Below are 12,753 nucleotides of genomic sequence, written 5' to 3'. Positions count from 1 at the left end.
CGTGTGATCTGTGGCTTGGGTTGGTAGCTGAAATTCTTGTTTAGTAGTTTACAGTTGAAGTGTGTTGTTGTTATTTTGGTATGGTTAGGTTTTAAGAATAGTTATGTTAGTTGTGGTTGTACCAGGTTTTGGAGTTACGTGTGGGTTGCAGTACTGTGGACTTCGTTTTCACCATATGGGTAAAGGTAAATTTCTGATACTTCCCCCCCCCCCCCCCCCCCATATTTGTTCATTATTGTGGTTTTATTGATGGTAGAGGTTGTCATCTGGTTCATTTTTGGGTAACCTTTTTTTTTATTGCTGTATATTTAGTTAATCCCCATACAAGAACTTCTAATTCCCATTTGCTTCATGTTATTTCTGCAATTAAACATTTTTCGTACCGTTTTGTTGGTTGGTTGGTTTGGGGGAGGGGACCAAACTGCAAGGTCATTGGTCCCATCAGATTAAGGAGGAAGTCAGCCGTGCCCTTTCAAAGGAACCATCCGGCATTTGCCTGATGCGGTTTAGGGAAATCACAGAAAACCTAAACCAGTGCACCACCTTGCTCAGTTGTGTTTTTGTCTGCTCCTGTGTGTGGTGTGTGACGTGACAGTCATAAGTAGGTAAATAAGCTTTAAGCATGGGGAACCAATAACCTGGTGATGGCTTGGATCACAGCCGAAATGTGGAACTACAATTTCCAGTAATCCCGTCAAGTGGAAACAGCCCCCCCCCCCCCCACACACACACACTCCACTTACATCAGCCAATCTAAAAGTTATTTCATTCGAACTATACTTGTGAGGCGTCTGGGGCAAAAGATGAAGCAGGCAGATGGTATAGACACAACTGAAAGGTGGTAATGAGACGTCATGTATGAGCTTTGCTGGTACAAGAACAAAAGCCAGAAGTAATATAATGCTAGAATTAGGGATCTGTAGCATATAGGGGAAAAAATCAACTTACATCAAGTTTTCAGGAGTATGGTAACATGATCATTTTAAGGTCCCATGGGTAAAGAAACATTGAATTACTGAACACTGTTGTGTCTTAAGTAAGCTTACGGATCACTCTACAGTTAAAACAGTACACTGAGCTTAATATGGAAATGTGCACAGCCTATTACGGCTGCTGTTCTGGACAAATGCAAATAATAATAATTTCTTGCCACTCAATGGTCGGGTGCAGCCTTGCAAATTGGACACCATTTCGGTGATTTGCATGTCTCGAGTGTACCACTGTTATTCAACTTAGTAAAGGAGACCTACAGTTTTATGTAGAATCTGAACCATGTGTCATTTCTGGTGACTGCTAAAATCATGGAGAAGTGGAGGCTAGATCAAAAAACAGACTGAAAAATATGTGATCTGAATGGGATTTGATCCCGTGACCTTTCAGATTCCAGGCAAGCACTTTACCACTACACCACCAGACCCCACTGCAAGAGAGGTTTCAGTAGGGAACTGTGTTGTCATGCAGAAATGCTGACTCTTGCCTGAAACTGGCTGTTTAATGCTAGGAATTTCCTGTGTGATTTCAGGTAACTCATACACTGAAAGAACACTTTTTGACAGCTGTACCCGCCTATTTATTGTGAGGTGAAAACGGATGTTGATGCAAACAATAATTGTCTATGTAGCTGTAACAACACTGACACACAAGAACACTCATCCCTGGGGCCAAGAAGCCCCCCCCCCCTCTTTCTCTCTCTCTCTCTCTCTCTCAAAAAAATATATAATGCAGTCACGTGGTTTTCTTTCTTTCAAGAAAATGATTGCTGATGAAAATTGTTGCTGTAGGAGATTAGTTATTACTTTTTAATTTAACATGAAGTGTTACTTTGTCATGCTGTTGGTGAAAACAATTGGTTGCTGACTAGTTAAATCACCTACAGAAAAACCAGTGTTATGTTTGCCGTACCATCTTACAACATTCAGTTTCATGATGGCTCCTGTAGTAGGAGAAAAACCATAAAAATGTGCTTTAGACCATGGCCTGATATCACTAAGGATGTAGCTGTGGATGTGAAAGCCTGTATTGTATAATCACAGTGCACTATTGCTTGTGTATGTATGTATCACTTATCACCTCAAGTTGCTTGAACAGGCCCATACGGGTGAGGAAATGGAATTTTATAATTGTGTGACACAAAACTCCAGTACATACCTGCATTAAAATTGTCATGTGCCAAACTTGCAAACCACAAAACACCAGCTATGTATGATAAGGCACACACCTTATCGTGGTGCTTTATTAAAAGTTTTACAACCTTGCCCCGTCCAACCCCGGGATCCGTAAGAAGGCCCATTTCTTTTACTTTTGATATATGTGCTTCATTTTTATCACAGAAAGTTCTGTAAACAGTAATCCACTGTCCACAATAAATACTGATGTATATTCTACAGATAGGTCCTTACACTGCAGAATAAAATATTATGAATTGACTTATGTTTACACTCTTGTATCTAGCATTGTTAGCACGCCATGCAGCGCTTTCTTTACTTGTGACATCGCATTTCACAATTATCTAAATTTCCCGGACTGTTTCGCACATCTCTTTCTTGATTGTCTTTGACCATGCCGTTACGCCTACTGCCATTCTAGATTCTACCATATAGCAGAGATATCTGCTCCATGCCTACTACAATACGAAGTAATTTATTACAATAGATGTCTGTTAAAAATACTAGTAATAGCAAAAAGTGGATCATTAGAATTAAATCGCTGGAATATGAGTGTTTTTGCACCAAAGTTCTAACTATCTTTGGAAACCCTAGAAATGAAAATTTTTTTCGTATATTAAAATCATGGAGGTAGAATAATAAAATCGACTGTTTTGAAATGTAAATATTTCTTTGACATTTTAGATTGGCAGCAATGGGCGACGAACATCAGCGCTCTAGTGGCAATACCTGACGTGAAAAACGTAAATATTGTTGTTGACGCGGTTGTTTAAGGTGTGGGAGGCGCTGAAATGGAATATCACTTTGGCACAAATAAACGGAAAACTTTTCCGAACGCAAATGAGGCAAATGATGCAACAAATTTGAAATACAAAAAGAAGTATAATGCTATTAAAAGAGTAATAAAAGATTTAGTGTTTGTAAGTATATACTTCTAATTTTTTCATTATGTGAAGGTAGTCTCCTAGTTGTCACGATTATGTCGGAGTTACGTGCCCATGCTCGTATGTGCAGGAAAATGCTGCCTTATGCGACCAAGTCTCCCAGATGCAGGAACAGATCGTAATTAGAAAGGAAGAAAGAAGATTTTTGTTGAAGAAACTGTATCATCTGCAGACAATTGCAGGTGTGTTGGTTACGTACGACTTTGTAAAATCACTGAGTAAAAGTACTGATGATTTGTTTCGATTTTAGAGACTCGCTTACTTTATGGCAACTGCCCTTCAAGTTGATGCGACCTGTTGTAAATCATAAAAACATGATGAGGAAATTGGCTTTGTCTTTTCCATTCTACTTTCACAAATATAACGTACTATCTTGAATTAATAAGTTTGTTTTAGATATAGTGGCGTGAGTACAAAGATGACAGAGTTGCGTGATACGATTTTGGGTCATCAGCAGGCACACGAAATGTTTTAATTTCGAGAATGTATATTTTCTTTCTTCGGATGTTGCTGCAATGCTTCATTTATATATGTATTATACCTTACTTCAAACTATGTGGTTTCAGAGGTCTTTTCGAGTCTTAAACATCTATAATATGTATATGCAGCTGAGGCAATAAATAAAAATTTACACCAAGGACCGGATTGGAATGCAAGTCTCCTGCTCACCCAGCAGATGATCCTACTCCACCACTGGAATTGTGGCTTTGTAATAATGAAATTTTTTTAACAAGGCCAGGATTCGAACCCAGGTCTCCTGCTCACCATACCGATGTGCTAACCACTATACCATGCTGGCACAGTGTCTTTGCACAACTGCAGGGACTACCCTAGCACACTTCCCTCCTTTATTCAGATTCCCGTTGAACTCTATTGGAATAGGACCTCACTGTTGAATAAAATGAGGGATCCTGCCTGAAACCCCAGCATAGGTACTTAAATCAAATGAAACACTATGGTTCCAGAGACCTTTTCAAGTTTCAAACATTTATGGTGTACACATCCACTACTGTGAACTCCTGAAACACATTTTTCCCATAGTAACAGTTTAAACCACTTCGGTGCGACAGTTTTAAGACATTGTTCTGGGCTGTTGAATCTGAGCTAGATTGTATTGGTTTCCTGAGTCATTTCAACTACTGGTGCTGATGACTGTTTATGTTAATGCAGCCATCACAGGTTCATTCAGCTCCTCTGTCAAAGTGGGTTAGTGCTCTACCAAGAATAGCTTTCCCTTCCTTTTTTCAACCCAGCTCTTCAATCCTAATACTACAGAAGCAAATGATAATACTTGTTTCTTTTTCTTTTTTGAAGAGCAAATCTCCAAGGTCATGGATGTGTCAGTACATGCAATGACCATAAATGTAATAACAGATACATAAGTTTATGTAAACACAATCAACAATATAATACAGGAATAAGCTTAATTTTTCAAGGAACTCTGCAACAGAATAGGAGTGCCCACTCTTCAGTTTCAATTTGAAAGCGAGTGTATTACCGCTAAGAGTTTTGAACTCTTGTGGTAGCTTATTGAAAATGGATGCAGCAGTGTACTGCACATTGGTTGCTGAAGAGTCAAGGAAGTGCAATCCAAATGCAGGTTGGATTTCTGCCTAGTATTAACTGAATGAAAGCTGCTAATTCTTGGGAATAAGCTGATACTGTTAACAATAAATGACAGTAAAGAATATATATATTGAGAGGCCAGTGTCAGAATACCCAGACTAATGAACTGGGGGCAACAAAAGTTTCGCAAGTTGACATCCCTTATTGCCCGAACCGCCTGATTCCGAGCCAGAAAAATCCTTTGAGAATGGGAAGAATTATCCCAAGATATGATACCATACATCATAAGTGAATGAATATAAGCAAAGTAGACTGCTTTTCGTGTTGAATTATCACTTACCTCAGATACTGATCAAATAGTAAAAATGGCAGCATTAAGTCCTTGAACAAGACCCTGAATGTGGGCTTTCCATGACAGTTTACTATTTATCTGAAAACCTAGAAATGTGAACTGTTCAGTTTCACTAATCATATGCCCATTCTGTGAAATTGAAATGTCATGTTTTTTGAATTATATGTTAGAAACTGTAAAAACTGAGTCTTCTTGTGATTTAACGTTAGTTTATTTTATACATGCCACGAACTTATGTCATGAACTGCACTATTTGAAACAGTGCAAACATTGTACACAACATCCTTTACTACGAAACTGGTGTCATTGGCAAACAGAAATATTTTAGAATCACCTGTAATACTAGAGGGCATATCATTTATGTAAATAAAGAACAGGAGTGGCCCAAGCACCGATCCCTTGGGCACCTCGCATTTAACCATGTCCCACTCAGACCCCATATCACAGCCATTCTCAACACTGTGCTGTCTGTTGTTAAAGTAAGAGGTGAACCAGTTGTGAGCTACTCCCCGTGTTCCATGATGGTCCAACTTCTGGAGCAATATTTTGTGATTAACTCAGTCAAAAGCATTAGTTAAATAAAAAAGATGCATAATGCTCAAAACCTTTTGTTTAATTTATACAGTACACCACAATGAAAAGATAATATAATATTTTCAGTTGTTAAACCACTTCTAAAACCGAACTGTACATTTGATAGCAAATTATGTGAAATAAAGTGATCAATTATACATGTATACACAGCCTTTTCACAACCTTTGCAAACACTGATGGTATATAGAGAGGTTTAAAATTGTCTACATTATCCCTTTCTCCCTTTTTATAAAACAGCTTTACTATTGAGTACTTTAACCGTTCAAGAAACTGACCATTCTTAAAGGAAAAATTACAAATATGGCTAAGTGCAGAGGTAACATGTGCAGCACACTGTTTCAGTATTCCGCTAGGTACTACATCATATCCACGAGACTCCTTAGTCTTCAGCAATGTAATTATTGACTCAGTCTCCACTCCTGTCAGTACCACAGAGGAGTATTTCAAGATACCCAGTAGAATCTAAGTTTTTATTCAGTTCATCAGCAATGCTCGGAAAGTGATTGTTAAATAGCTGACTTATTAGTAACAGGGATATTTTTACTATGAACTGACTTTATATTATCGTCCTTGTGCTGCTGACCACACACTTCTGTCATGTTTGACCATATGGTTTTAATTTTATCCTGTGAATTAGCTATTCTATTTGTGTACCGCATGCTCTTTGCCTTCCTAACAACATTTTTAAGCACCTTGCAATACTGCTTGTAATGGGCTGTTGTAGCTTGATTGTGGCTACTTCTAACATTTTGATGTAATTCCCACTTTGTTCTATGTGATATCCTTATTCCACTAGTCAGCTACTCACAATGCCTTTCACTGCTAGTACCCAGCTTAGAATGTTCTAATGAAAAGCAACTTTCAAAGATCCTGAGAAATGTGTTAAGAAAAGTGTTATATTTGTCATCTATGTTATCGTCACTATAAACTTCCTGCCACTCTTGTTCCTTAACAACCTTTAAAAAACTCTCCGTTGTCATTGGATTAGCTTTTGTACGTAGTTTGTAATTAATATAATGGAAGGAAACATTCCACGTGGGAAAAATTATATATAAAAACAAAGATGAGGTGACTTACCGAACAAAAGCGCTGGCAGGTCGATAGACACACAAACAAACACAAACATACACACAAAATTCAAGCTTTCGCAACAGACTGTTGCCTCATCAGGAAAGAGGGAAGGAGAGGGGAAGACGAAAGGAAGTGGGTTTTAAGGGAGAGGGTAAGGAGTCATTCCAATCCCGGGAGCGGAAAGACTTACCTTAGGGGGAAAAAAGGACAGGTATACACTCGCACACACGCACATATCCATCCACATATACAGACACAAGCAGACATATTTAAAGACAAAGAGTTTGGGCAGAGATGTCAGTCGAGGCAGAAGTGTAGAGGCAAAGAAGTTGTTGAAAGACAGGTGAGGTATGAGTGGCGGCAACTTGAAATTAGCGGAGATTGAGGCCTGGCGGATGACGAGAAGAGAGGATATACTGAAGGGCAAGTTCCCATCTGCGGAGTTCGGATAGGTTGGTGTTGGTGGGAAGTATCCAGATAACCCGGACGGTGTAACACTGTGCCAAGATGTGCTGGCTGTGCACCAAGGCATGTTTAGCCACAGGGTGATCCTCATTACCAACAAACACTGTCTGCCTGTGTCCATTCATGCGAATGGACAGTTTGTTGCTGGTCATTCCCACATAGAATGCATCACAGTGTAGGCAGGTCAGTTGGTAAATCACGTGGGTGCTTTCACACGTGGCTCTGCCTCTGATCGTGTACACCTTCCGGGTTACAGGACTGGAGTAGGTGGTGGTGGGAGGGTGCATGGGACAGGTTTTGCATCGGGGGCGGTTACAAGGATAGGAGCCGGAGGGTAGGGAAGGTGGTTTGGGGATTTCATAGGGATGAACTAGCAGGTTATGAAGGTTAGGTGGACGGCGGAAAGACACTCTTGGCGGAGTGGGGAGGATTTCATGAAGGATGGATCTCATTTCAGGGCAGGATTTGAGGAAGTCGTATCCCTGCTGGAGAGCCACATTCAGAGTCTGGTCCAGTCCCGGAAAGTATCCTGTCACAAGTGGGGCACTTTTGTGGTTCTTCTGTGGGGGATTCTGGGTTTGAGGGGACGAGGAAGTGGCTCTGGTTATTTGCTTCTGTACCAGGTCGGGAGGGTAGTTGCGGGATGCGAAAGCTGTTTTCAGGTTGTTGGTGTAATGATTCAGGGATTCCGGACTGGAGCAGATTCGTTTGCCACGAAGACCTAGGCTGTAGGGAAGGGACCGTTTGATGTGGAATGGGTGGCAGCTGTCATAATGGAGGTACTGTTGCTTGTTGGTGGGTTTTATGTGGACGGACGTGTGAAGTTGGCCATTGGACAGGTGGAGGTCAACGTCAAGGAAAGTGGCATGGGATTTGGAGTAGGACCAGGTGAAACTGATGGAACCAAAGGAGTTGAGGTTGGAGAGGAAATTCTGGAGTTCTTCTTCACTGTGAGTCCAGATCATGAAGATGTCATCAGTAAATCTGTACCAATCTTTGGGTTGGCAGACTTGGGTAACCAAGAAGGCTTCCTCTAAGCGACCCATGAATAGGTTGGCGTACGAGGGGGCCATCCTGGTGCCCATGGCTGTTCCCTTTAATTGTTGGTATATCTGGCCCTCAAAAGTGAAGAAGTTGTGGGTCAGGATGAAGCTGGCTAAGGTGATGAGGAAAGAGGTTTTAGGTAGGGTGGCAGGTGATCGGCGTGAAAGGAAATGCTCCATCGCAGCGAGGCCCTGGACGTGCGGAATATTTGTGTATAAGGACGTGGCATCAATGGTTACAAGGATGGTTTCCGGGGGTAACAGATTGGGTAAGGATTCCAGGTGTTCAAGGAAGTGGTTGGTGTCCTTGATGAAGGATGGGAGACTGCATGTAATGGGTTGAAGGTGTTGATCTACGTAGGCAGAGATACGTTCTGTGGGGGCTTGGTAACCAGCTACAATGGGGCGGCCGGGATGATTGGGTTTGTGGATTTTAGGAAGAAGGTAGAAGGTAGGGGTGCGGGGGGGCACATCCACACCGGCTGTTCAGAGCATCCTCCTACAGGCCAACCATAAATTAGAACAGCATGCCACCCTCCACCTCAAAAAACTATCCAATCTCCTGGTTTCCCACCTCCGGAAAGGCAACTCACTCACCCTTCACAACCTTTCCAGCAAACCTCAACCTCCTCTCATTGCACACAAACCCAGTCTCTCCCATCTACTCAATCTCCCTTTTCCAGCTCCACTCCCTCCAAAACCTCAAAATTCCGATCAACACAATCTGGAACCACAACACCCTAATTCAGTAGTTAACCTTTCCTCCAAACCTCTCTCCCAATCCGAAACCTCTGTCCTATCCAAAGGCCACACCTTCAGCCCCACTCCCAGATTCAACCAAACAGCCCTCGTCAAAGATTTACTGTCCTACACTCGTACTCTCTGCTGGAAGTATCACTTTGCCACGAAGAAAAATGATCCTAATCCTACTCCTAATGATCCGACTCCTCAAGACACCATCCAAATTGAACCCTGCCTGGAACAGTTCCGTCCTCCTTCACAGCGGGACCCACCTCCTCTTCCTCAAAATCACCCTCTCCAAACCTTCCAGGAATTTATGACTTCCAGCCTTGCATCTCAATCCTTCTTAAAAAACCTTAATCCTACACCCAACATCACCACTGCTGAAGCCCAGGCTATCCGTGATCTGAAGGCTGACCGATCCATCGTCATTCTTCCGGCGGACAAGGGTTCCACGACCGTGGTACTTGATCGTCGGGAGTATCTGACTGAGGGACTGCGTCAGCTTTCAGACAACACCACATACAAAGTTTGCCAAGGTAACCCCATTCCCGATGTCCAGGCGGAGCTTCAAGGAATCCTCAGAACCTTAGGCCCCCTGCAAAACCTTTCACCTGACTCCATCAACCTCCTGACCCCACCGACACCCCGCACCCCTACCTTCTACCTTCTTCCTAAAATCCACAAACCCAATCATCCTGGCCGCCCCATTGTAGCTGGTTACCAAGCCCCCACAGAACGTATCTCTGCCTACGTAGATCAACACCTTCAACCCATTACATGCAGTCTCCCATCCTTCATCAAGGACACCAACCACTTCCTTGAATGCCTGGAATCCTTACCCAATCTGTTACCCCCGGAAACCATCCTTGTAACCATTGATGCCACGTCCTTATACACAAATATTCCGCACGTCCAGGGCCTCGCTGCGATGGAGCATTTCCTTTCACGCCGATCACCTGCCACCCTACCTAAAACCTCTTTCCTCATCACCTTAGCCAGCTTCATCCTGACCCACAACTTCTTCACTTTTGAGGGCCAGACATACCAACAATTAAAGGGAACAGCCATGGGCACCAGGATGGCCCCCTCGTACGCCAACCTATTCATGGGTCGCTTAGAGGAAGCCTTCTTGGTTACCCAAGTCTGCCAACCCAAAGTTTGGTACAGATTTATTGATGACATCTTTATGATCTGGACTCACAGTGAAGAAGAACTCCAGAATTTCCTCTCCAACCTCAACTCCTTTGGTTCCATCAGTTTCACCTGGTCCTACTCCAAATCCCATGCCACTTTCCTTGACGTTGACCTCCACCTGTCCAATGGCCAACTTCACACGTCCGTCCACATCAAACCCACCAACAAGCAACAGTACCTCCATTATGACATCTGCCACCCATTCCACATCAAACGGTCCCTTCCCTACAGCCTAGGTCTTCGTGACAAACGAATCTGCTCCAGTCCGGAATCCCTGAATCATTACACCAACAACCTGAAAACAGCTTTCGCATCCCGCAACTACCCTCCCGACCTGGTACAGAAGCAAATAACCAGAGCCACTTCCTCGTCCCCTCAAACCCAGAATCCCCCACAGAAGAACCACAAAAGTGCCCCACTTGTGACAGGATACTTTCCGGGACTGGACCAGACTCTGAATGTGGCTCTCCAGCAGGGATACGACTTCCTCAAATCCTGCCCTGAAATGAGATCCAATCTTCATGAAATCCTCCCCACTCCGCCAAGAGTGTCTTTCCGCCGTCCACCTAACCTTCGTAACCTGTTAGTTCATCCCTATGAAATCCCCAAAGCACCTTCCCTACCCTCTGGCTCCTATCCTTGTAACCGCCCCCGATGCAAAACCTGTCCCATGCACCCTCCCACCACCACCTACTCCAGTCCTGTAACCCGGAAGGTGTACACGATCAGAGGCAGAGCCACGTGTGAAAGCACCCACGTGATTTACCAACTGACCTGCCTACACTGTGATGCATTCTATGTGGGAATGACCAGCAACAAACTGTCCATTCGCATGAATGGACACAGGCAGACAGTGTTTGTTGGTAATGAGGATCACCCTGTGGCTAAACATGCCTTGGTGCACAGCCAGCACATCTTGGCACAGTGTTACACCGTCCGGGTTATCTGGATACTTCCCACCAACACCAACCTATCCGAACTCCGCAGATGGGAACTTGCCCTTCAGTATATCCTCTCTTCTCGTCATCCGCCAGGCCTCAATCTCCGCTAATTTCAAGTTGCCGCCACCCATACCTCACCTGTCTTTCAACAACTTCTTTGCCTCTACACTTCTGCCTTGACTGACATCTCTGCCCAAACTCTTTGTCTTTAAATATGTCTGCTTGTGTCTGTATGTGTGGATGGATATGTGCGTGTGTGCGAGTGTATACCTGTCCTTTTTTCCCCCTAAGGTAAGTCTTTCCGCTCCCGGGATTGGAATGACTCCTTACCCTCTCCCTTAAAACCCACTTCCTTTCGTCTTCCCCTCTCCTTCCCTCTTTCCTGATGAGGCAACAGTCTGTTGCGAAAGCTTGAATTTTGTGTGTATGTTTGTGTTTGTTTGTGTGTCTATCGACCTGCCAGCGCTTTTGTTCGGTAAGTCACCTCATCTTTGTTTTTATATGTAGTTTGTAATTATATACATTTGTTTGAGTACAAAAGCCTTTTAGGGTTAAATTTTGTGCATCATGGTCTGAAAGGCCATTCACCCTGTTACTAACAGAATATCCATCTAATAATGAAGAATGAATAAAAATATTGTCTATGGCTGTGCTTCTGTTCCCCTACACCCTGGTTGGGAAAAAAACAAAAAACAAAAAAAATGTAGCCTGCATCAGATCATATTAATTTAGGAGATCTTCCAACATACATACCCACCTTTTCTTTTTTTGCAGAATCGCATAAAAAATTAATATTGAAGTCCCCGCATATAACAAATTTTTGGTACTTCCTCTAAAGTGAACCAGGAACACTCTATAGCTTGAGCCAGAGTTAGTGGACGTATAAATAACGATTAGAAGATAAGTTTCACTAAATTCAACTGCCACTGCACGACATTCAAATACCTATTCAGTGCAGTGCCATGATGCATCTATGGATTAATCTGTATCCTGGTAAAAGAAGCCTCTGAATTGTCAAATTGTTTAAGTGATGCTCCAATACACCAGCAATGTCAGAATCAATGTCTGTAAGCAGTTCACTAACTTTATCTCTAATACCTCTTATATTATGATAAAATATGCTGGTTGCTTCACTACTGGGATACCTAACTTCCATTGAATGTGATTCCTTTGTTAGAGGGACTTCCTTCGAGCAGGTATACCTATAAGCTGACTTCAATCTAAAAAAAGGTGCAGCTGTACCACCAACTACTACAGGAATTTTCCCATGAGTGATCCCACCACTGCCCACCACTGAAATATGCTGGTTCCTTCACTACTGGGATACCCGACTTCCCTTGAAGGTGATTCCTTTGTTAGAGGGACTTCCTTCAATCAGGGATACCTATCAGCTGACTTCAATTTTTAAAAAAAGGTGCAGCTGTACCACCAGTTACTACAGGAATTTTCCCATGAGTGATCCCACCACTGCCCACTACCCTGTCACCTGTAAGTTTTGCTGGCTCCCCTTCCCATACCTATTGAGGTGGTCGTGCCTAGTGAAACCCAGTCTATTGGTAGACTCAACTGGCACCACTGCAATGTGAGCCGTTATATAAACATTCTGTTTACATACCCTTCATATCCTCCTTTCTGCTCAGACTGTCATATACAGGTACAATAACACCGTGATCT

At 42.9% G+C, this 12,753-nt stretch overlaps 2 protein-coding genes across 2 annotated transcripts in view; one reads left to right on the top strand and one right to left on the bottom strand.

Moving 5' to 3' along the window:
• LOC124619312 (glycosylphosphatidylinositol anchor attachment 1 protein) overlaps positions 1-2,587 on the bottom strand; it is an 82,331-nt gene extending 79,744 nt beyond the window's left edge. Inside the window, exon 1 of the mRNA XM_047145620.1 lies at positions 2,149-2,587. Within this exon, the coding sequence (XP_047001576.1) occupies positions 2,149-2,290 (142 nt within the window). The 5' untranslated portion in view covers positions 2,291-2,587. The remainder of the gene's footprint in view (positions 1-2,148) is intronic.
• Positions 2,588-2,867: 280 nt separating this feature from the next.
• Positions 2,868-12,753, top strand: part of LOC124619486 (transforming growth factor beta regulator 1-like) — a 79,555-nt gene continuing 69,669 nt past the window's right edge. The window contains exons 1-2 of the mRNA XM_047145899.1: positions 2,868-3,085; positions 3,180-3,291. Of these exons, the coding sequence (XP_047001855.1) occupies positions 2,957-3,085; positions 3,180-3,291 (241 nt within the window). The 5' untranslated portion in view covers positions 2,868-2,956. The remainder of the gene's footprint in view (positions 3,086-3,179; positions 3,292-12,753) is intronic.

The sequence above is a fragment of the Schistocerca americana genome, chromosome 6 (assembly GCF_021461395.2).
Source record: "Schistocerca americana isolate TAMUIC-IGC-003095 chromosome 6, iqSchAmer2.1, whole genome shotgun sequence".
Taxonomy (NCBI): domain Eukaryota; kingdom Metazoa; phylum Arthropoda; class Insecta; order Orthoptera; family Acrididae; genus Schistocerca; species Schistocerca americana.
This window is presented reverse-complemented; position numbering and strand designations above follow the sequence as displayed.